The following is a 25,574-nucleotide window of genomic DNA, read 5'->3' as shown; positions in this document are numbered from 1 at the left end:
CTTTAGGGAGAACTGACACTAGGATGAGGGTTACTTTGGAACTCCTATAGAAGTTATTGAGGAACAGAAAAGGTGGATAAGGGACAGAGAGTCTTGGATGCTGGTGCTTTTATTAATAGTTGCACAAATCCCATAGACTGGAACTCACTAAATTCACAGGAACTTCCCTCTTAGTGTTTTAAGCTTTTGGCTCAACTCCTTGGAAGACCTCAGCAGAGGAGATCTTCCTAACTGCCTTGGTTGTAGTGGGGAATGATGACGCCCACGAGTCACTGTGTGTTTTGCAGGCACAGGCTTGTGCTACAGTTACATCTGTAAAGAGCGCAGAGTCGGGGGCTCAGGGACAGGTGGCAGACATGGCCCTCAGGCAGGCTTCAGTAGTATGTTGCTATCAGACGCTGGGGTGATATTCGATTATTATAGACCTCACTGATCTCAAAAACTGCTCACGTCCAGGAAATCCTGTTTACATTCATGGGAGGAGAGTAGACTAATGCAGCAAAGAGGAATCCTCTGGAGAGTATAAACATTACTTTTCAGGAAAAAGAATGTGCTCTAAGGCAGACCTTGTAAACATCAGGCCGCTGCCCCCCTGCAGATGTACCCAGTGGGCAAGTACTGTGTTCAGACTTTGGATCACACTTCATTTGGATCACACAAATTAAGTTAAGCAGTTCCACCTCCTCCCCCCAGGCAGCTTGCTTTCATCACGAAACCATTTGAGAATCAGGGGTAAAAACAAAGAAACAAGAAATTTAAGGTAATGGCATAATATCATAGCAGGCTGAGATTCCACATTGAGTCTTGAAAGTCACTTGTTCTACAGTAAATATGTTTTTATGAGGAGAAAATATACATTAAGTGCATTCTTAATTATAAGAAAATCTCCACAGACTTTTTTACAGTTCACATTAAGTTGAATGATGCCAAAAATGAAACAATTCTCAACAAGGTAAATGAGTTAAACCAACATCCTAAGACAAACATAGTTTGCAACTCTAAGTGAACAAACATCACAGTTTTCTACCACAAGAATTTATCAATTGGAATTTCCCATAGTAAACTTACTCTATTTTAGTGTTTCACATAAATAATCCTTGGAACATTTAAAACAAATCTTGCAATATTATGGGAGACATTCTTTGTCCTTTTCGAAAATAGACCTAGAATTTTAATTGTTTGATAAAATAGGCATCATAGGTCCAGATTTTACTTAAATTTTAAGGTGATAATTTTGTAGGTATTCACTTATCTTTTGTGTATGTAACTGACAATATAAAATAGGCCACAACTTGCCTTCTCAATGTGTCTCCATAAAACATTTTCCTAATTTTTTAAGGCTGTCCATGGCTTCTGCTCCAGTTATTTATTTCAGCCAAGAATGAGCCAAAATTTTTGGCAGTGGCAGAGAGGTGAATCTGTGACTCAATTCAGAGAGTCACAGGTTTACCAAGAATTGATTGGACACCCATTTACTATGTGGTGTGAGCTCCATGCCAGATGGCGTGAGCAAGGCCATGAGAAATGAAAGAAACAGTTCCTGCCCTTGAGAAACTTACAGCTAGTGGGCCAGACATGATGTAATATATGAAACCATAAAAGAACATTTAAAAAGATATTTTTAAAATACATATATATTCATATATTTTAAATATATATTTATATATAAATATATTCATGTGTAATAAATTATATATTTTTATAATATGTAATGAATCACATACTTATATACAATGAATTATATATAAATAAGTTATAATAAATGTGTTTATTATAAAATCGATTATTAGATATATATTTATACAAAATATATTTATATATGAATATATATGTATATATTTAATATGGTCTGCCCTGCCTGCAGTGGGCATGGGTTGGGGAGCAGATTCATCTAGAATGATAGCCAGACAGCCAGACTGAAGACATTTTGGAAAAGCAATGAAGAGCTAAAGATCTCTTTTATTTTACTTTCCAACTTGCCAGTTCACTTTTGTTGAGTGCCTATCATGTTCTGGACACTGGAGATACAGAGTAAAAATAAATAGCCTGCTGTGTGCACAGACTAGGAGCAAAGGGGATTAACTAGATGACTTTTCCCAGATGTCTTCCAATTTAAATAGTCTGGCTCTCAAAGTACATGCATGTCAGTTGAATGGTGTTTGAAACATATTGGTCATCCTGCTGAGTCAAGACATTTATTGGTGTTTATTGTCTAGACTGTTGCCAGAACCTTCCTACTAGTTCTCTCTGCTTCTGTTCTTGTCCCATTATAGTCCATTCTCCACATGGAGGTTCTTGGCCTTGGACATCAAGAAGAGTGTGGGAATGGAGAGGACAAGTCCTGAGCTTAGCCTCTGAGTCTCTCAAATAGCCAACAACCACTGCGAGGAGACCAGGCAGATCAGTTGCCTTGCTCCTTTAAACAGTAAAATCATAGAGAGGAAGCATCATGAAGGGGGATGTGGTGGTGGTCAGTGCGCAAACTCTTTTTTCTCTCAAAAGTTTCATTGGAAACTCTTAAGGAATGGTGTGTCCAGCATCCACATATTCCTGTCATTACCTTTAAGTACTTTAAATGTCTGTCATGTTCTCCCTCCAGCACTGATGGTAAGTTCTCACAGCCTTCATATGCTTTCATTTCAGTTGCTACGAGTCATCCTGCAGCTAAAGAGTACACTGTGGACATTGAGATCAGTTTGGAAAATGCCTCCTTCCTGGAGCCTATCAAAGCTTACTTGAACAGCCTCAGTTTTCCAATTCAAGGCAATGACACTGACCTAGCTGCCAACATTTTGAGCATTGAGTTGACAACAGGTGAGTAAAAGACCCTTTGCTTTAGAATGGAGGATTGGGCATATCAGGAGAAAGGCTGTCTGAGCTCCTTACATGTAAAAAAAAAAAAGTATACCTAGTAGGCTAGTGAAAAGACCCAATGGGCCTGATACATGATTTTACAACTTCATAACCTTCTAGATGAAGTCCCTATTGGTAAACTCTGCAGCCAGTTTGCTTATTTTAAATGGCGACTAAATATTTATTTGGTGGTTTGTTTGTTGGTTGTTACAAAGTGGTTCCAAGATATGGCCAAGACAAACTACTGGATTCTCTTCCCTTAGGCAATCAGTAGATATAGAAAGTACTGGTTCAGGATGTTAATAGGTAGCAAGTTCCCCCTTTTTTTTTTGAATCATGGGTCAGAAAATAGGAACCAGCTATATGCCTGAATCAGAAGCAAGGCATGAAGAAGAGCCTCCCAGACTTTGGGATTAGGCTTTCTGGTCACTGGCTCCTTTTCAAGGTCATGCTGGCTAGTTCTCCTATGTCTCAGGGGACCATCACCTCTATGCCATAGCAGCTATAAGATGGGACAATCCCTTGTCTTATTAAAAAGTTACTTCTTTGTAAATTGCAAAGCACTAGGATATTAGGCTTTACTATTCTAAAATGGTGACAAGAATAAAATTTTTATTTTTCAAAATCCTTTTAAATTCTCATATTTTAAATAGTCTACACAATGTCAGACTATGCATCTTCATTTTTAGCTCTTAAGATAGTACTTTAGTTCTGCTTGAATCTGAAATCACTGCCTTATAGCTCCCTTTGGATTCCATTCCCTGCCAAATTCTACATTAGCCTTAATCTCCTTAAGTTACCATGAGCTTCTCTGATCAAATGCCAATGTGCATTGTGAGTCATCCACAATGTTCCTCAAATGATCTGTGCACAGGACTCTTCTGTAGGATGTTTCATGAAACAGTTATGTTGGAACAACATAGGAAACACCTTTCTATGCCTCCACTCAGCATAGATCTGCATCTAAAATTATTTCCCCTATTTTTGGGAAAAAGCTAATAATTTGATAGATTTTTAGTCAATTTTGTTTTGTTTTCCAATATTCTTAATGGAAAACTTTGGTATCTACTTGGATACTAGAAAGTAAATCTAATAAACAAAATAGACCAGTAAGTGTCACATAAATAAGTTTTGTTTTTGTTGAAGAGCATGTGAGTTAACATGAGCTTTAGTTATGAACTAATAATGTTATGTACATTCAATATAGAGTATGAACACATTCTCCCCGGTTTATTTTGTTCTACTGAAGGAGGTGTGATTTTAGGGGCTCCACTGTTTATGCCATTTCTCTTTTAAGATGCAAATGCCCTAGTAAAGTTTAATTTATCTTGCCGGCAAGACTGGCCATTCTCACGTTGAAGGAGTGAAACCTTCCTGATAGCAAACTGAGAAAACCTCAGGCTTATAGATCTCAGAACTAGCAGGCAAGGCTGGGGAGAGCTGACCTGGCAAAGGAATGGGTGAGATGTGGTAGGTGGGTAATGAAGATTAGACTTTTTGACCATGATACTAATGTCTAAGTACCCCCAAATTTTCTCCATTCCCTTCTTCCCATGCCTCTCCCTGCCCACTATTCAACAGCTTACCTTATGATCCTCTCAATTTTTTTTTTAATAACAGCAAACAAAACTAAGAGCCAGGCAGTGTATGTAAAGCACCAAATATACCTGGAATGCAATAGGTGGTCTGGTGAACATAGCTTTGGTCACCCTGTTAAAGCACCCGCTTATTTTACATGGGAGTTAAAAGTTCTTCAAATACTACCTCCACTCCTCTCTCAAAAAATGAACAAATGAAAGCAAAACAAAACAAAACATGTGTTACCGATGTGACTTCAGGTCAATAGGTGATTTTGACAAATCACCTATTTAGGGGGTCTTATTGGCTCCCTTCAAATTCCCCTGCCAATTCACCACCGTCACCAGCAGCCTGCTTTTCTTCTGTTCCTTAAGCCTCTGCTCAGCTCCCACAACTTTCGGAACACAGGATTGCATCCATGTCCAAGAGTTCACTGGAACTCAGCTGCTACTCCTACTTCAGGAACAATTACTGGGTGGCTTTCCTTTGGGTAGTCACTCTGTTGAGCCTTTGCCCAGGTGCCCATGTTCAGAACAAACAGCATCCAGCGATATTACTTTGGTCGAGTTTTAGAAATAAATCCAAAGCTCTCTGTTTTCAGAGCATTTTTCAATGTCCCTGTGGGAGCGGAGTCTGTCTGGGCTGCTCACATTTGACATGAAATGTGAAAGGCACAATTTTACTTGTACTGTATATTTGTTATCTGTTGCTGTGTAACAAATGACCCCAAAACTTAGCATTTGAACGACAGACATTTATTACACCACACAGTTTCTGAGGGCCTGAAATCACTTCTGTTATAGTCTACTGGTCACACAAACCAACCCTGGTACAATAGGAGAGGGTGCTACAAAAGGGTGTGAAAACCTCCAGAGCCAGGGGTGGACAGGGGCCTTCTTGGAGGCTGGCTATTATACACTGTATGCCCAGAAATCTGTTTATCACAGTATCATTTTGGACATCCATGGGTAAGTTGGAGGAGTCATCTTTTAGATGCCCATGCCTAATAGCATGATGATGCGTATAGGAATCATGGGAATCTCATGCAGTACTGTTGACTTTCCAGAGGGCAATATGGAATCAAGTTAGCCTATAAATAATACTTGTGAAATGCACACATGGTGACCACCTTCTCTTTCCTCACTGTTCGGGTTGGTGCTAGTCTGCAGCCCTACTGGAAATGAAATCCGGTGCGCCTGCGAGACAGGCTACAGGTGGCCTCAAGAACAGTGCCTTCCCAGTCTCACTTGTCAAGACCATGACAACTCCCCTGCAGGGCATCATTGCAATTGCCTTAAAGGACTGCCCCCCAAAGGACCTTTTTGCCAGCTCCAGGGAGGTAAGTAACTGCTCATTAAATGTTCATTTTTTCAGTGGTTATTTCATATCAGATCAAGTAAATGTTTCTCTGTCCTGTGTGTGCTTAAATGCTAACATGAGATTTTAAAATATTGCCTCCTTTTTTCAGCCATAACCCTGAGTATGTCAGTCAGACTCAATGTGGGCTTTCAAGAAGAGCTCAGGAACACTTCCTCTGCCCTCTACAGGTCCTACAAGACCGACTTGGAAACAGCGGTAGGTTTTGGCCTCAGGAGCCTCCTAACCAAACACTTTGGGCTGAACTAAATCTGTTGCATTAACTATGGACAGTTTGCTGGGATCAGTCAGAATTTGTGAATGTGGATGTCAAAATTAGTCCTACACTTCTGAGAGGATGACTTAAAAAGTGCTCAAATCAAACAGTGTTCATGGGATGATATGACATCATCTTGACCTATAGGTGGGACTTCTTCCCAGGATAGAATTGATTCAGGTAAGATTTGGTGATATAAACTCACTGAAACCTATTCAGAGGCCCAAGAAGTTGATCTAGAAGTACCAGATGTACACTTCTATTTGTCTTGACACAGCACATGGATGAAGCCCTTAGCATCTTCTGGGTGGACCAGCCCAAGGGTGGCACAGAGGGTTCCAAATCACTCTACACTAGTGGTCCCCAGGTGTTCACACTAGGGCAGGTTTAAATTTACTTATGTAAAAATGGAGAATATTCTCTGAGTGGTAGTTAACTGTGTGCCAGACACTATCGTAAGTGCTTTACATTGGATTGATTCACCTAAACCGAACTGTTTTCCTTGAAGTGACCTATTTGGAATAGACTTTCCCAACTGGTGTGCACCTATTACAGGTAGACTGAGATAATGACTTCCTTAGCTCTCTGGGCAGGAGCAGGCTAGAAGCTTCCCTGAGTGTGCCACACGACATTAACATTTTCCATGGGTGCCACGGTAAAGTGCTGACTCAGCAGGGCTCTTGGACATCTGATTTACATATCTGGCATGTAACAGGTTCTGCACAGCATGAGAACCTTCCTCATACACACAACCACACACAAAATCATGTACTTTTGAGGAAATAGAATGACATACTACCGTATTTTGCCATGTGTAATGCATACCCACCTTTTGGCCCAAACTTTCAGGAAAAAAACTTTTGTTTTAATTTTTTAATTCAATTATTTATTTATACATATTTAGATACTTGTTTCTGTATTACAAAAGAACTTTAGCATTTATTTTTGAACATATTATAACACAAGAAATTTTATGTAACAAATAGTACAAGAAAAGTACCAGGTATTTCACGCACTACCCATGTATAATGTACATCCTTATTTTTCCCTCAAAAATTTGGGTAAAAAAGTATACATTATACACAGCAAAATATGGTAATCTTTGGATCCTGTCCATCCAGGTACCTGGTGCACAGTGCTTTCTTTGCATGTGATACCTGCCCTATAAATGTGACTTGAATCAAATTGAATTTCTCATACAGTTGGTATTCAGAGAAACAAACTGGAGTAAAAACATCATCAAAAACCAATGCCGCATTATGTTAAGTGCAATGTGTTAGGCAATGTGGTGGCCATAAGAGTGTACCAATGTATCTCCAGACACAGGGGCAGGAATTGACCGAGGGCCCCAGTTGTGTGCCTCTGAGAGCCCTGACAGTGATTGCTGCTGGCTGCCAATGAATGAGCTCGACAGATCTGTGTATGGCAGACATGAGACCCCTTTGAAGGCCTTACTGAAGCTTCCCAGGCTCAGTCTAGTCTAGGATGATCTCATCCAACCTCATTCCTGCTCTCTTCCACTTGGGGTCAGATGGCTTCCTGCAGCCTCCTCCATATTCTTTCCTAGCTATTTCCCTGAGTAAGTTTTTTACACATTTAATCTGGTGTTTGCTTTTTAGACAACCCAGATTTTCATAGATAGGAATGACTTCTTCAAAGATATGCTGATGCCAATGCTAACAAAATATGCAGGACGAAATTTTACTCAGGGTGATAAGTAATACGTGCTTTTTACTCAGTTTCTAATCTTTGTCATCTCTCTCACTGGACCTTGATTCATGACACTTGTCTTGCTTTATTTTCTAGTTCTGGAAAGGTTACAGTACTTTACCAGGCTTCGTATTGGTGACTGTGACAGGGTTGAGGTAAGAATGCCATAATTGGGTCATTTCTATCTAATGGCACAGACCAGCACACTAGTGAAGGAGAAAAAGCCTATCAGAGAGGTGACGTCTGGGATGCTCAGTGGGGGCAGATTGCTGGGGCTTAAAGCAGCTCAAATACTGAGAATTGTAGCTCACTCCTTACCGAGGTACCCACTCAGAAGGAAAGTGAGAAAAAGATTTGTGTTCATTCTACACACACAAGGATTTTGCAAAGATATTAGATAAGTTTGTAGTTTAGGGCATTCAGAAACAGAAAAGTGAAACGATGGAATGCAATGATGCCTTTATTCAAGTTGCAGAAGCCAGCTGCAATGTGGGGGGGGCTCTCCTGGAAGCTGGGCACCCTGGCAGGCAGGCATGAGTTGGTTTGCACAGCTTTTCAGAAAGCTGGCTGCCAATGTTAAAAATTAAGAATATTTACAGAAATAGTCAGGATTTTGGCTTCCCTTGATATTAAGCTTCTCTGGTAACACTGGGCCAGCCCAGTTGTTTGACAAGTCTCTGCATTGTGGCTGCCACCCTATGGCCGGCTCATGTGATTCATTCCCTCATCCCTGTCTGGCTATTTTGTCCATTTATGTTAGCTGTCTGCATACATTTGAGTGTGCAAGCCCTGCCTCAGGCTTTCAACTAGAGTTTGAAAACACGTTGATTGCAGTGAACCCTTCCTGCCATTTGTTTTCCCACACAAATAAACCATAAGGATCTAGACTCTTCCAGGTCAGTTACTGCTTTACTGAACTGAGTGGTCCCTGTCCAGGCCCGGCAGTGTGGTTGTGACATACGCAGTCAAGACTACAACACCATCGCCTACATTAATGCGGAAAGCGAATGATGTAGTAACACAGAGCCTCAATCAGACCTACAAAATGGACTACAATTCCTTTCAAGCAGTTGTTAGTAGTAAGTAGAACATTGCTACATTTTTCCTATGCAGAGATTCCATTTAGATATGGCAGTGGTGTTTATGGTTATGCTTAAACCTAAGAAATTCCATTACCATGTCCCTGGTGGAGAGCCTCCAGTCCCCAGCATGGGGTTTTGTGCCATCTCCCCGTCTTAGGCTGCTGCAGAGCCTCCCCACAGAACTAATGTCACTGTGGTTGGGGGAGTGGTCATAAGGGGGGAGAATTTGCAAGGGGGCCACATCTGGGTTTACAGATTTTAAAAAAATTAATGGGACCAAAATATCCAAAAAAGCAAAGCCAAAGTTGTGGTTTGGGTGGGGACCACAACTTTGTGGAATGCACTGAAATTAAACAGGGGGCTGCTGTTATTTTAGAGAAATCGTTCTCAAAGGGTGCCCCCCACCAACAGCATCATTACCACCTGGGGACTGTTAGAAATGCTAATTCTTGGGGCCTCCCTAGACCAAATGGGGGCCAATTTGTGTTTTAACAAGCCCTACATGTGACGTGATGCACAGGAAAGTTTGAGAACCACTGCTTTGGATCACATCAAACAGTTGTAAGAATCCTGGGGTTTTAGAAGTTCTCCCCCATTTTATAAGTGGGGTACAGGGCTGGGCTCTGTTGTGTTAGTAGGTGGGTGGACTTATAATGCTGCCTGTAGAATATGTGAGGACCCAGCAGGGCAGAGATTTGGTGGGCTGGAGTTTGGCCGGCAGGTGTCTGGGTAACTCAGCCCTGTGGTTCCCACGTAAAGATGGTTCCTCTTTAGAGCAACATGGTCACAGTGGGGGAGGACAGGACACAGACTGTCCTGGGCACGATTGGAAAAAGGGCACCCTTCTCAGCAGCTGGGCCATCCTCACAGTGGATGTTTGCTCTTTCCCTTCACAGTCTCTGCTGGTATTTTTAGACAGCAGATCTTTTTAAAAATAAAATATTGAAAGAGAGATACACAATGGTAAGAAAGTTCTACAACAAAATCAAGATGAAAGAGTAAAATAAAAATTCAGAGTAAATTAGGTAACAACAAACTGATGAAAACTGTAAGGAAGGGAGAATAAGTGGCCTAAAAATGTAGACTCACACAGAAGCAATTTTAGCAACGCCACACCACCCTGACAGCGCCCCACCAACCAACAAGGCTTTGCCGTGAAAAATTCTTTCTTCTTTTAAAAATCGTTCTGAGGGCACAGGAGAGTAGTGGTTTCTAGCACAGGTAAGCTTCCATTACGATTCCTCTTTCTCCAAAATTTCAGTTCAGCTGAGGAAAGTCGGACAGTGAAACGAGTAAGTGTCCACAGTTTTACTGACCACTGGCTGTCAGTCAAGAAATGATGGTGCTGACACTATAGTTCACAAAAGTGCTTTAGTGTCTGTTGCTTATTCTTCCAAAGTCATTATGAATGGCTGCCAACCCCCTTTCTGCAGAGGACCTACACTCTTCTCCATCCTCCTTCGAAGACCAGAGTGTGCTTCTGTGATATCCTCAGGCTTAGAGCACCAAACGTGAACTTATGTCTTGTGCAGCTCCACAGGAAACTCAGGCACCACCCTGCTCTCCGTGGTGTTGTCAGTGTTTGTCCAGAATACAGATATTCAAAAAATTCAACTGACTGAGTGTTTATTATATTTGAAGGGCAGGAGACAAGAAGGGAACAAGGAAGAAAAATGCTGAATGAATGAGTTAGTATCAGGAACTCATTTTTAAACCCTTCTTTATGAAACACAAGGGCACATGGCACTCTTCAGAACAGGTGCACTGATTTTGTCATATGTTAATCCTCTGGTGATGCTTGATCAGTCAGCAGGGCCCCTTAACTAGAACACCCTTTCTTTAATCACTGCCAATAAGTTCATGGTCACTTCCATACAACCCTACGAGACTGACAGTTTTGCTAGTCATAGTTATTAGCAACAATAGTAATGAAAAGAGGGTGCTTATTAAGGTATCTTTCTATGTTAAGCCCAGTGTCTTCCTCATACTTCATCTTCATATCATCTGGAAGGTGGATATAATCTTCATTTTACAGGTGAGGAAATGAAGGCTTAGGGAGGGTCAGTAGTGTGTTCAAGAACACATAGTAAGTAACACAAATTTGTGTGAACTCAAGCCAGTTCACTATATTAACTACTCATGAGTGGCCTTGATTCCTAACTGCTGAATGTGATTTTTAAAAATCTTAGTTTACTCAGGAACCTAATAAAAGTGATAAGAAATATATAGACACCTTGATATTTTGACCAGAACTTCATCATCCCAAATTAATTTTATGGTGTTTCAGTCCCACGTTGATCACATGGAGAGGGCTGGGCTGACCATGAAGCCCCACACAAAAGAGGCCACCTAGTCCCCTCACCCAGCTCCCAGATCCCCTCACCACAGGGACCTCATGAAGGACGTAGCACAAGTCACAGCCAAGAGGGGGAAAACTGCCTGTTATGTAAGCAAAGAACAACCTTAAAAAGACATACAAAAATAACAAATATTGTGTTTTTATTTCTATCTGTGAGATTACTCAATGCAGTGGTTCTTCAGAATTTTACTGTGAAAACAATAATAACAGCTACTCTTCCCATAAATCACCTCCCAAGGTAGCTTGCACTGCTTTCCAGAAAAGGAAGCTGAGGCTCAGAGCAGCCCAGGGCCACACAGCTGCCTGAGGCACAGAACTCTGGGTGTCTATAAAGCTCCCACACTTAAGGACCCATGGGTATTAGGTGTTAAGAAAATATTTCCCAGACTTGATTCTTTAAAACAATCATTTTCCAATTTCTAACTCATCAAAGACATAGAACAGAGCTTCCAGTCAGCATGAGATATTAGTTATCAGTGAGAAGCAGGTGATGTTATCTGAGTGGACAATAAGGAAACTTGATGTTTAAGTTGGCTGGTGTGGCTTTTTCATAGACAAATGTGCAATTTTCTGCCAGACTATTAGAAACATTAAGAATAGCTTTGGGATCCAGATTACTACCATTGAGGACAGTTAAGTGTGCAAAGATCCCAGACTGGAAACCATGTCCCTAGTACCTGGCTGGCCCTGACTCTGGGCCCCAGACACCAAGTACCCAGGGATGGAGGGAGGAGGATGGGTTGCCCTGTTCTTGAGAGCACCACAGATGCTGTGGTGACCGTGGGACGACCCCTGTGATCACAGCATCTGGTGAGTAGCATCGGTTGCGTTTATTTCCTTCAGAATCCCAATAATTCTTTTTTTTTTTGGGTTTCCAGATGAAACTAAGTTCTCTGTCATACCAGAAATCATCTTTGAAGGGGATACGGTCACTCTGGTGTGTGAAACTGAAGTTTCATCCTCCAACGTGTCCTGGCACCATGTGGGAAGGCGCTCTGACATCCAGAACGGCAGCAGATTCTGGATTGACACCGTCGTGCTCAACAACTTGACCTCAGTGTCTCGCCTCACCATTTACAACATCACTCAGAGGGAGGCCGGTAGGTTTCTAGGCAATAACCAATGGGAGGAAAGGAATGAAGAACTCATAGAGAAGCAGAGTACAGGAAGTGTATATAGCATTTCATCTTCAAAGAGAAGTCACTAGGCTCAATTTTTCCAAGTTGAAAATTAGTCCCATGGCATGTCAGCCAAACAAATTAGTCTTGGGAGACAAATATGTTTTTCCACATTTACTGAAGCTTATGAGTTGTAACCTGAGACAAAGAGCAATTTATGCTTTTAACTATTTTTTAATTTTAAAACAGCTTTGCTGAGATAGAATAGTCATGTAAAAGCTGTGCATGTTTACAACGTACAGTTCAATAAGTTTAGGTATATGTCTGAAACTACCGCCTTAATCAATCAGGATAGTAAACATTTCCATCCCCTTCCCCCAATTTTCTTGGACTCCACTGTAATCCCTTCTCCCTGCCCCTCCTTGCCCCTCTCCCCCAACAACTACAGAAGCTAAGTCTGAAACCTGACATTTTAGAATTTAATAACCCCATTATAATCCCGAGGTCAACAGAGGCATCTTTTTCTCGGAATGAAGTTGGATTGCAAAAACATAGGTCCTATCGCATCTTTGTTGATTCTGATTTTGCCCCAGGGTTAAGTAGAATGCTAAAATTATCCACACTCTTCTAATTCTCCAAGGCTTTACATTTTTTCCTTCTCCCTCTTTCATCTTTATACATTTTACTTACCAGCCAAGACTCTGAGATTTCTGCTATTTCCTTAGAACATTTGTCTACTCTTTACCTTGTGTCTTTAGACATATCTGCATTGATCATCCCACTCTCTGAATGTTCCTTTAGGGCTGTTTAGACCAAGTCTCAGATGCTTTTGAAAATGATGTTTCTTGAAGCACTGTGAGATCACAAGACGAGGCTATCACTCTTCTCAGGTGATAGACACATGTAGTAATAATAAATGCTTTTGTGTGTTCTATACAGGTGAATATATTTGCAAACTGACATTAGATATTTTTGAATATGAGTCCAGAAAAAAAATTATTGTCACACCCATCCAAATTTTCTCAAGTGAAGAAATGAAGGTGACGTGTGACAACAATCCTGTGTCTTTGAACTGCTGCAGTGAGATTAATGTTAACTGGAGTCGAGTGGAGTGGAAGCACAAGGGAGAAATAAGCATTCCAGGTAAGAATGTTAGATGTCCTTTCACAAGCTGGTTTTTTGTCCCATGCCCAAGTAAATATGGGAGATGCTGTGGGTGGAAGACAGAATGTCAGATGACTGTTTTTTTCTAGACTTCAGACTATGAAAAAGTACAGGTTTGATGCCAGCTCCAGCTTAGCCATTCTAGAAAAAAATTCCAAAAATGTATGCATGCAAACATCACACTTGGATTGTAGACAAGATCCTAGCAGAGAAGATCCAAGAGGGAGTGACCTGTTGACTTAGGTCCCTAGTGTCTTCAGCCCACAGAAAAGCTCATCTGCAACTTCCTGTCCTTTCCATCCTCAGCACCTCAGAGTTAAGGATGAAGTCATCGCCTTTGCTTTGGAGTCTGACTTGGAGCTTCTCATTTCTGTGTCTCTTCTCTTGCTGTCTGTCTTTCTCACTTCTGTGCCTTTGTATCCACACTTTCTTCCGTGTTATCTAATTCTGTGTCTCTGACCTTTTTTTTAATCTCCCTGAGTAGACCTGTTTATTTCTCAGTTCTCTCAGCTCAATCTCTGATCCAATTTGCTTTTGTTTTAGAACTGAGATCTCACTTGAAGTTTCCTGCCCCCCAGTTTATACTGATGAATGGTAACAATAATAACAACAATAATATAAAATTAAAATAGCAATACTAACTTTGTTGGGTATAACAGTTTGTGATTAACTAATTTTTTAAAAAAACATGTTATTACTTTTAATCACATTTAAACTTGACCCCAAGTTTGAAGCTGGTGGTTTTTTCCATCTAATTTTCAAAAAGAAATTGAAGTCCAAATTAAATGACTTATTCAAGGTTGTCACAATAGGAAAAGAAAGAGAATTGGGACTCAGTTCAAGCCTTATATCCTAAAACCAGTGTTTATCTTGGCCAAACTCCCTCACCATGCCTGGGAGGCCAGCACTGGAATGAGCTGATCTGGCAGAGTTTATACAGAAGCAAAAGACTGTTTTCTGCGAGAACCCTCATATAAGAACATCCAATCCTTCCCTTAAAAAGTAACAGTATTATGTTTATCTTTACCTTAAAAAAACCATTAAAATAAAACATGGCTTTACCCATGAAATACCTTGGGACACTTTATTTTACAAAGCCTTTCCTACCAGAATATGTTAAATTATAAAAAACAAAATACTGAACACTTTGCACACACCTTTTCCTGAGCACATCTATTTTGCAAAGCACATTTCAGCTGCAGCGTTTGAATTTGACTTTAAAGCACTCAGGAGAATGGGAAAGGCATGTGGTAATTGCTGAATGTGTTGACACATGGCACATTTAGTCACTTCCTTGATTTTTAAGGAAGAGGAGGTGTAGGCATCCTGAAGGAACTGCCAGATGGGAGAAAGACCTTGCAAAGTTCCCGTGAAAGCCCTTAAGCTTTCAACTCCGAGAGGTGAAAAAGCTGGCCCTGTGGCAGAGGAACCAGGAAGTTTGCGGCGCAGATGCTCAGAGACCTCTGTGGCCACCGCTTCTGCAGACAGGCCTGATGCCCCGTGCAGGCTGGACCTTCCTCAGAACAATGGGTTTCCTGTCACAGGGCTGGCCTCCTGCAGAAATCAGTTCTCTGATGAATTTAGCCTCTGCTCTGGGCACCCTGCCCTTTCTCCCCCTCCCTTGCTGCTCCCTCTCTGTAGCAGTCTTTCTCCAAACTCCACAGGTGTTTCAGCACCCATTTTTCTAGGTCAGTAAGAAACGATCTAGCTAAATAATTCACCAAAACAGGTGGAACTGAATATGTTACCTCACCTCAGAGACAGATGCATTTCATTTGCGAAACACTGTGGCAAGAGGTAAGACAGAAAGAAGTAATCAGCAATAATGAAATTTCTAGCTTTAAGGGGTGGGGAACATCTCTTGCATAAAGTAGGACTTCTTCAGTTTTTCAAATCAACAGGCACTAACTATGATATTAATGATAATGGCAGCAGAAGTAATACAGGAGTCCCCCCTTATCCACAGGGTACACATTCCAAGACCCGGTGGATGTCTGAAACCGTGGGTAGTACCAAATCCTAGACATACTGCTTTTTCCTATATATACATATTTATGATAAAGTTTGATTTATAAATTAGGCACAGTAAGAGATTAGCAATAATAACGAATAATAAAATAGAACAATTATAACACTATATTGCAATAAAAGGTATGTGAATGTGGTCTCTCAAAATATCAAATTTTTGTACTGTACATGCAGTGGAGATGTGCTGGATGAGAGGATGACTCACATCCAGGGTGGGACAGAGAGAGATGGCATAAGAGGTCATCGCGCTATTGAGAATGACATGCAATTCAAAACTTATGAATTATTTCCAGAATTTTCTTTTAATATTTTCAGGCCGCAGTTGACTGTGGGTAACTGAAATAGCTGGAAGCAAAACTGTGGCTAATGCTACTACTGTAGCATTAATGCTACTACTAGTAGTAGTAACAGCAGAGGGACCAATTATTATTACTACTGGTGCAGTTTCTCATTTTTCCGTATCTAATATTAGCTTTGACTGTGTAGGGACATGCTGACAAGTGGGGGAATTTAAAGGCTACAGAGTTTCTAGTGTCACCATAGCCCTTCTGACGTGGCATGATGATAAAAAATAATGAAGTCTCCATCCCCTTCCTGCCCACAAGCTAGAACAGTTCCCTAATGAGTTTGTAAAGTTCGTATTTCCTTGCCTGTTGTCATGCAGGTTATTCACAAAACCATCGAAACTTTACAAGAGGGTGTGAGCCCCTTCTGTGTGTATCTTTTGTTCTGAGGTGGGTCTCTTATAGATAGCATATATATGGTTCTTTTTTTCTTATCCATTCAGGTACACTTTATAAAGTCTTACTAGAAAACAACTTGCCTCAGGGACTGAGGGAGAAGAAAGTAGAAAAGCAACTGGCAGCAGCAAGCAGCATTGCTGGATCAACACTGTCCATTCTGGCTGCCCATGAGGGTCACACTTTTTGTTTTTTAAAAAACAACAGATGTCAGGGCTTCACTCTTGCAACTAAATCAGAATGTCCAGGTTTGGGCTCTAGGCAGTGGCATAGGTCCTAAATGTCACAGGAGACCTTATTGGGCAGAAGGGAGTGAGAGCCCTGGATTTAGTCCAGTTGCTCATTTACACGTGAGGACATGCCTCTGTGACTATGGCAAAGGGCTCCCCTCCACAGCCCTGATCTTCCTCCTCCCCCATATCTCTCTCTGGGTTCCCAGTGATGCCATAAACAAATTTGATTTTAAAAAGTGAGTCCTCTACTTGAAGGAATGCTCACAAAATTGGATTAAAAAAAAAAGGAAAGGAAAGAACTTGAGCCAAGTCCTCTGTCCTGGAAGAATTAGCCGCACACCCTGTGCTTTTCAGTAAGACGGTGTCTATTCCTGGAGACCTGTCATCCTAGCCCAGCCATGCACCCTTGTCCTGACACAGAGCAAGATGAGTCACTCCATTGACTCCCAGAACTTCATCAATTAAATAGTGATAATGGTACCTCTTTTGCAAGACTTTGTGGGGATAAACACTGAGATGATAAGTTATAAATATTTAAAAGACCTGAATACATTGAATCTGCCACAATAACTATTTTCTGATAGAGGCAATAGCTTTAAAAGCCAGCCCCTCCCTTTTCCTCACTGTGGTTGGTGGAAAATTTTCATTGGATGTAATCTAACCTTGAGCAGTAAACTTTTAATTGCACAGCATCTCTTCTCCAGAGAACACAGCACCAGCTTATTAGCTGCATTCAGTAGCATCTGGGCAAGACCTTGAGGAGCACAGCCCAAGGGGTGCTGTATGAAATACAGTGTGAACACTGCCAATTCACTTTCTACTTTCACTTTCTGACTTTGACATCTCTTTGGAGCCTCATCTCCATTCTTTCCCTGTAGGTTGCAGCCTCACAGAACTGCTGGTTCCCCCCTAGACATGACCAGCATGCAGCTGCTTGTGTACTGTGGCTTCCACCAGTGGTTTCTGATTTACCTGTAGAATTTTTCCTTCAAGCACAACCCATGTGTTTGCCTAATGTGGGGTCTCCCAACCTTGGCACTAGTGACACTTTGGACCAAATTATTCTCTGCTGAGGGGAGCTGTCCTGTGCATTGCAGGATGTTTATCAGCATCCCTTGTCTCTACTCACTAGATGTCAGTAGCACCTCCTAGTTATGACAGTGAAAAATGTCCCCAAATATCACCAAATGTCCCCCAAAGAGGCAAAATTGCCCCCATTTGAGAACCATGTCTGATGTATAAAGCAGATCAGAGTGGAGCTGCTTAAGTTAGAAAAAGGATGGGGAGGTTAGAGCTCACATGGCTTAGTGCTCTTCCATCCCCCAGCTGAGCCCCAGTTCCTGAAGCAGGTTTGTAGAACACCATGTTCTCCAAAGAGTACTGATCCACACACACACACAACCCAACCACAACTGCATGCCAGAACACCACAGCCACCTTTTCTGTCTATGTCTTTCAAGGCACAGAGCAAATCTTCCCTCTTCCCTGAAGTCTTCTAACTAAAACTTTCCTCCTTTAACCTCCACACTATATTTTTTCCTCTCTTATGAAACTTATCTACTGTATATTATAATTATTTCTGTACATGTCTTTATATACCCCATCCTGCATAGCTCATTGTCTTACACATTAGTTTGGTGAGAAATCTGGGCTTGAAGAATGAGTAAGAGTCAATAGGAGGAGGGAAGGAGACCTATTCCAGGTGTGAAAACAGGCATACAGCATGAAGCTACAATGTATGTTGAAGGACTTGACCTAGTTTTTAAGAATTATATAGAATGAGTTAAAGGCTATAGAGGCAGGTTGAAATAATATTGTGAATAAACACATATGTGCCACTAAGGAGATTTTAGTTTATTTTGAAGGCAAGGGTAAGATTTAATTTTATTATTTTTTTATTTAAAAAAATATTTTATTGCTAATGCTATTACAATTATCCCAATTTCCCCCTTTACCCTCCTCCACCAGCCTGCCCCCAACTTCCATAGTCAGTCTCCACACCATTGTCCATATCTGTGGGCCCTTCATATATGTTTTTTCACTAGTCCTTTCACTTTCTTTCAATCAGTTTCCAGCTGCCCCCCTCCCCTCTTACAGCTGTCAGTCTATTCCACAAGTCGATGCCTCTGGTTCTGTTTTGCTTGTTAGTTTATTTTGTTCATTAGATTCCACTTATAAGTGAGATCATATAGGATTTGTCTTTAACTGACTGGCTTCTTTCACTTAGCATAATAGTCTCCAGTTCCATCCATGCTGTAGCAAAAGATAGGAATTCCTTCTCTTTTACTGCTGCATAGTATTCCATTTGTGTAAATGTATTACAGTATTTTTATTCACTCCTCTACTGATGGGCACTAATTCAAAAGAATTTATGTGCCCCTATATTCATAGCAGCACTATTTATAGTAGCTAATATTTGGAAACAGCATGGGTAAGATTTAAAGATAAAAGGAGAGAGAAGTCAGATCATCAGAACTGAAATTTAGAAAAATAAATTTTAAAAACTAAAAATAAATTAAAAAAATAAATTTTAAGGTAGTGTAGCCAATAGATTGAAGGGCCAAATAACCAAAACAAAGACCCAGTTACAACAATATGCAACTGGCAGATGACAGGTAATGGGTGGGGCCCGGGCTACTGACCAGGGTTGGAATGGATAAGATAATTGTGAGATGTTTCAGAAGTATAACCTAAAAATTTTTACAACTGATTGAAATGGAATGTGAGGAAATGTAAGTAATTAAAAATGAACTTAAGATTTTTAATTTCATGGACTGCCAGTGTCAAGAAAAAGAAACATTGGAAGCTACACAGATTTGTCTGGGAAGAAGAAAGATAAGGTCCAGTAGGACATGTTGAGTTGGAAGTACCTCAAACGTTGAATTGGCAGTTGGGAATTTGCTTCTAGAATTTCTAACAAGATTGTTTCTCTTAGAGTGGAGACTCATCCAAATATAGGATTTAATAGGAGCCATGGTGCAGATGACATTGTCCTGTGAGACACTAGAGAAAAAGAGGAAAGGGCCAACATCAGAGTGCTTGGGACAAGGCCAATGTCCTGGAGAACACCAGTATTTATGAAGGGGACAAAAGGAAAGGAGCCTGGGAAGCAGACCCTAAAGGAAGGATGAAGAGAGAAGTGAAGCAGGAGAGACCTGTGGAATTCAGTAGGCCAGGTCACAGAGAAGGTGGTCAGCAGAATGGGCTGCTGCAGTCCAGGCAGCAGGACAAGAAGCCACTGGATCTGGGAAAGAGGAAACGCACTTCAAGTGCAGTTCAGGGGAAAGAAGGTGAATGGCAGTGATTTGATAAAAAGTTGGAGTAAAAGACTAAAGGTGGCAAATGCAGAAGCATTGTGGTATGAAGGGTGGAAGTGGAAGAAAACTCAGTGATGGCTAAAGAACCTTCCAGATTAGGAGGATTATTTTAGGAAGGGAAGAGAAGTATACCTGGTGGTTAGCCTGAAAGAGTCTGAGGACAGATTAAAGATACAAGGTAGAGGAAAGATAAAGACTAGAATATGGCCTGGGGGAATTGGGAAAAGTGGGTTTGCAAAAATTAAGTGTGCCATAGAAATAAGTAGGGACACTTGTGCCTTTGAGCTAGAAGGTCATTGAGCCAAGTGGGTGAAGATAGAAATCAGTTTTATGTATGAACAGTCATTTTGGGGACTGGGAAAAAAGCTGGTTACCTACCAATCAAAATATTTCAAACATCACCAATTATCCAGCCAAGGCTGAAAAGGATGCATTCCTGTTGGAGCTAAATAGGTTCTTTTTCTTTAATTTTTGGAAAATTGACAGTGTTTGGAGGATGCCTTAAGAGTTTATGGCAGTGTTAGAGGAAAGAGGGACTGGAGTAGGAAACATTCAGCAAGAAGGTGGTACAGAGTCATAGGCAAGAGGTAAAGATGGCTTGGAGGGCATGGCATTTGGGAACTGAAAAGCAAGGTGTTCAAGAGGAGCTATTTTGAAGGGTAAACAGTGATAGCCCAAGAAAGCATGAAGCTGAAGCTTCCAATAAAACATATGGGCTAATAAGAGGGAACAAGTTATGCAAACATTTCTCAGATGACATGAATATCAGATGTTCCAGTCTTCTTTCTTTCTCCTTTCAATAATAATAATAATAGTCTAAACCTATAGTCTACATAGAAAATAACCTAAATAGAAAAACCTGACAGTTTTTCCTTTCTAGTGGAAATCATGTCCAAAGACCTTGCTTCTCTTTATTTTTCACGTTCTAGTGACCATCCTTAATGGGGCAGGGCCCAGACAGGTGCTGTTTTAAGTGTTTTTATGTAGTAACCCGTTTTGCCTGACTACAGTCCTGGATTGTAGTTACTGTTCTTTCTCCTTATTTTACATCTGGAGAAACTGAAGCACAGAGCAGTTTAGTGACTTTCTCAACAATGCCCTACCAGTTTTTGTTTGAGTTTGTGGCCACAAAACCTGGCTCCTTAGTCCACAGACCTAACCAGTACACATTCTGCCACCTCTTCATTCAAAGAGAAGAAAACTAATTTAATTAGTAACTCTTTTTCAATAATTTGGTGTCTCTGCTACTAACTCAGAGAGTCAGTCAACTGTGAAAGCAAAAGAACTGTTATGTCTCTGCAGGAAACTCTGAAACAGAATCAGATTCCAGCTGCAGCAGGTACACCCTCAAGGCCGATGGAACTCAGTGTCCCAGTGGGTCAGCTGGAAAGACAGTTGTCTACACATGTGAGTTCATCAGCGCCCATGGAGCTCGAGGCAGTGCGGACATAGAAGTGACATTCACATCTATGGGTAAGGACTCTTACTAGGATTGTCAGCATTGCACCTCAAACCAAGGGCTGCGAGTCAATTGGGAATATCCATGAGCCAATTAAGCAGGGCCTTCCCTGGTGGTGGGAGTGTGGTTGGGGTGAGTCACAAAATGGGAAACAGTAGAGAATTTCCCTCTGTGCCATTTAAGTTCAGATGAAGTCTTTAAAATAGGGGAGGGGTGGGATGGGAACCTGACTGCAGGGAAGGAAAGCCTGCCTGTGCTGGTAAGGCAGGAAGTGGATGGGAGATGTTTCACACTCAGATTAGTCCTATTTAATCTTGAGTTTACAATGAGGGCAATGCTCCTAATTTTCCCCCTTTCCTCCCATAATTTCATGCTTTCTCCCTTGAATTACAATAGCCTGGCTCAGTCCCCAACACCCTTCACCTCTCCCTGTCATCCCTCCTCTCCCATTTCACCTGCTCTAGGAAGAGTGCTGCAGAAAGCTTTAGCAATCCTATACTTTGTAGTTATTTTACAGTTATAACAAGTTTTTTAAATATTTCAATTCATTCAACTTATTTATGCCCCTTAAAAATAGCATTTCTTCTCATATCATAAAGCGTTGTAGCTTCAGCTCTATCTGCAAAAATAGAGCAAACTTATTTTTCCACGGATCTTACAAAAATGAACTATTACAATAAATCATAAGAACCCCCCTCGCCTAAACAATTTTGAGAAAGGACTAATATAAATATGCTCGTTACACTTACTCACATTTCCTGTTCTTGTGACTTGGCATTTTTACAAAGAGCAAGATTAGGTTTATCTGAAAACATTCTCATCATAGGATCACAGATCTTTTGAGCAATTCACAGTTGTCTGTAGTGGCTGCAGTTGTACATAGCAAGTTTTAACTCAAGACTTGTGTCCTTTATGGGCCTTTGGTTGGCTGACATGTGCAGCCTTTGCTGAAAACCACTGGGTTGGTAGTTTGGACCTCATCTGAGAACCAAAAGAGCCCAGGAAGCTTTTCCTTTTCTCTCTCAGAATCCACTAATCCTTCAATCGCCATCTCAAGGTTCCTATAGCCAGTAAGGGTGATGCTAGGGGCGCTGTAATCCATGCTTATGTGACTTCAGAGCTGTATGTGAACATTTGAATCCCAGCTTCTGCCCTCCCAGGGCACTATAGGAAACCCTGATTTTTTCTGATTATGACCAGAGATAAGATTTTACACTGATTAGAGGAGCAGGCCAGCCTCAGTGGCTCAAGTCAGGAACTTGTTCACTGATAGAAGACACAAGTGAATGGCATTTTGAAATGTCAACTATGTGAAAGACATGCTCCAAGATCTAGAGGCAAAAATAGTGGCATGTTCAGTGGCACGTTTTTATATTTGTAGAGGTCTTGTTGAAATTCTCGGTGAATACATTCTCATGAACCTAGGTGGAAATTCTCAGAAAGATGAGTAAACGTATAGAGACATAGTTAGGGTGCCTCTATGGCCCAGTTCATATTTGATCAGTAAACTCTGTGATCCCCCTACTTTAAATGTAGCTGCAGACAGCACTCCTGTTTAGTAAGCACTGACTGAGTTCTAGACTCAGGTGCTAAGTTTTGGGGATGCAAAGACACAGAAGAAAGAGCCCTGCTCTTAAGGGGCTCACATTTTTATGGAGGAGACATATAGGAAGAAAGAAATTAAAATACAATGCAGCATAATTTTTAAAAAGTATTTTCAAAAACTAAAGAACGAAGTGTTCTAAGAACTGAGCCATTTAGTGTCCTCCTGAGGTGTCACAGAAGAGGTTGGAGGGGAGCTTGGGTTAAGTCAACATCCCTAAGTTTGCAACCTTTCACTCTGCTGATCATCAGGAGATAAATCCAGCCACAAAGGGGAAGTGCACGAGTTCCTAAGGCATGTGATGGAAATGAGTACAGTTCAGAGCACCACCGGGAACAGCCTAGAAACAAGTAAAGCCCAGGAGCAGCAAGGTACCAATCCCGCGTTGACACAAGTAGTCAGGACGGTCCACGCTTTCTGTCTCTATCTTAAATTTCGCTTGTGTGTCGATGGCACCAGAAAGACTAAACATTGTACTTGTTGTCGGTTTTCTTTTGTCTGTTTTGTTTGCATTCTTTCAGCCAACCTAACAATAACCCCGGACAAAACTGTTTCTGTTTCTGAGGGACAAAACTTTTCTATAAAGTGCATCAGTGATGTGAGTAACTATGATGAGGTGTATTGGAAAACTTCTGCTGGAATTAAAATATACGAAAGGTTTTACACCACGAGGAGCCATCCTGATGGAGCAGAGTCGGTGCTGACAGTGAGGACCTCGACGAGGGAGTGGAATGGTGAGTGAGAGGCCACTACCCTACTCTGCTGCCCAGAGCCCTGGAAACACAGTGCAATAGTTACCGTCCACGGAGGGCCTGTCCTGGGACCTGTCTGTGCCAGCCACTTTACATTAAATATGTCATCATATTTCATGCAACAGCCCTTTCGGGCAAGAGGTCATTATACCCATTTTGTATATGTGGAAACTGAGACTCAGAGAGTATAATAAATATACCTAAGCTTCTACACCTTAAGTTGCAGAGCCAGGACTGGAACTTGTCTCTCTCATTCTAGAGCCTGTGTTCTTGCCAGGAATTTAAGAGGATTTTTATTAAAGATACTTTTACCAGACTCTTGGGAGTGTTTTACCCAATTGTGGTATCAAAATAATCTAGGTAAAGGGTTTATATGTCTGGTTCCAAAGAAAGAAATATTTTTATTTACTATTTATTTCTATATTTTAGCCATGTTTGGAAGAAACACAAATCTTTGGGGGCGGGAGGAAGAGAGAATTTGATTGAACCACTGCAATAATAGGTGACATTTCTTGAGCTCTTCCTATGTGACAGACACTGTTATGTATTGTGTGTTAATTTATTTTAAAAAATAAACTGAAAGGATAGCGCTATTGTTATCCCCATTTTGCAGATGAGGAAGCTGAGGCTTGGGGAGGTTAAGTACATTTCCCAAGATTGCAAATCTTGTAAATGACAGTGCGGGGTGAGACTGGGCCTCCCTGGCTCTGTGGACACCTCTGAACTGCTTCACCCTGAGGTTTCTCATTAACTGTAAGGTTAATCAGTCCAGATTCAGGTCTTCTCCCCTTTTTTGTGAGAAGACCAGGCAACTTTGTAGAAATAACTAGTTACTGTTTGGCTGGACTTGGTAGTAAAAAATCAAGAAATGAGAGTATTTTTCTCCCAGGCTGAAGTCACACCTAGCTCTGTCCAAATTGCTCTTTCCTTCCACTGGGCAGTACTTAGGAGGAACCACAGCCTTTCCCATCACATTCACCTGTTAAACATTCTCATACTCAAGGACTAAAATAACCTCATCTAAATCAACTACACTTTGATTTTTATATTAAATTTAAATTTTTCTTCCCTCCCAACAGAATTGAAAGGAGTCTCTTCTTTGTTTTTGTTCTTCCTGATTTTCCTTTGTCTAGCTGCTGCTCTGGCTTGTTCAGAATTGGGGCAAAGAGAAGAAAAGTAAAAAAAAAAAGTCAAAGTGTCTTACTAAATTGTAGATACTGCTATCATCTTCCTACACTGTCCCCATGTCAGGAACTCAAATGGTGGCTCACTCTCTGAGGGGCCCTGGCATATAATACTCATTCGGAAAAAGTCCTTTCAGGAAGCTCAACCCAAGGACTTTCCACAGTCCACTCCACCTCACCCAGTGCTGGGCACGTGGGCTACTCCTGCTGCTGCCTTCCCTCTTACTCCAGCAAGATCAGGCAGCCTCTTTAGACTTTTCTAGATAAGAGTGAGACATCAGACATCTAATTCCAGGGTCCACAGGTTGAGCTCTCCCAAGAATCCACCCCCCCCCATCTCTCCCTCCCCACACAAACTCTTTTCTGGTGCCATGGTGTCCTGGGAACTGAGGAGTCTATTCACTTAGAGATGGAAAGAGGGGACATCACAACATTACAGAGTTCCACCTGAGTGACAACTCTCTTCAAAGAACTTCCCTTCCTAGCACACACTGAGTTTCCCATTTCTACCCTGGTTAATGAAAGGGCCTTAGAGTAGGTATTGGAAAACTATTTTGGAACCTGATTCCACCCTAACAGACTGTATGACTTTGGATAAGCCACTTAATTTTATCTGAAAGTAAGTGAGTCTGTAGGTGGCTCTTGGTTAATCTTTTTAATACAGAGCACTTGGGAGGGGAATCTATCAAGCATTATCTTACCCACTGTCCAGGAAGATGTTGTGTGCCCTTGTGAAAGCTTGACAGGGACACCTAAGTCTC

The 25,574-nt window shown here is 41.2% G+C and overlaps 1 protein-coding gene across 4 annotated transcripts in view; it reads left to right on the top strand.

Annotated features, from left to right (window-relative positions):
* Positions 1–25,574, top strand: part of ADGRF5 (adhesion G protein-coupled receptor F5) — a 99,937-nt gene that overhangs the window by 55,035 nt on the left and 19,328 nt on the right. For 3 of the 4 annotated variants that reach the window (XM_036024192.1, XM_028509568.2, XM_036024193.1), the window contains exons 4-13: positions 2,644–2,814; positions 5,594–5,770; positions 5,900–6,006; positions 7,871–7,929; positions 8,711–8,853; positions 12,094–12,315; positions 13,273–13,476; positions 21,118–21,288; positions 23,129–23,248; positions 23,399–23,611. In XM_036024192.1, coding sequence (XP_035880085.1) covers positions 2,644–2,814; positions 5,594–5,770; positions 5,900–6,006; positions 7,871–7,929; positions 8,711–8,853; positions 12,094–12,315; positions 13,273–13,476; positions 21,118–21,288; positions 23,129–23,248; positions 23,399–23,611 — 1,587 coding nt within the window. The remainder of the gene's footprint in view (positions 1–2,643; positions 2,815–5,593; positions 5,771–5,899; positions 6,007–7,870; positions 7,930–8,710; positions 8,854–12,093; positions 12,316–13,272; positions 13,477–21,117; positions 21,289–23,128; positions 23,249–23,398; positions 23,612–25,574) is intronic. The other variant, XM_028509569.2, reaches the window with a different exon arrangement.

This window comes from Phyllostomus discolor, chromosome 4, assembly GCF_004126475.2.
Source record: "Phyllostomus discolor isolate MPI-MPIP mPhyDis1 chromosome 4, mPhyDis1.pri.v3, whole genome shotgun sequence".
Taxonomy (NCBI): Eukaryota; Metazoa; Chordata; class Mammalia; order Chiroptera; family Phyllostomidae; genus Phyllostomus; species Phyllostomus discolor.
Note: the sequence above shows the minus strand (reverse complement) of the source record. Positions and strands in the feature narration are given on the sequence as shown.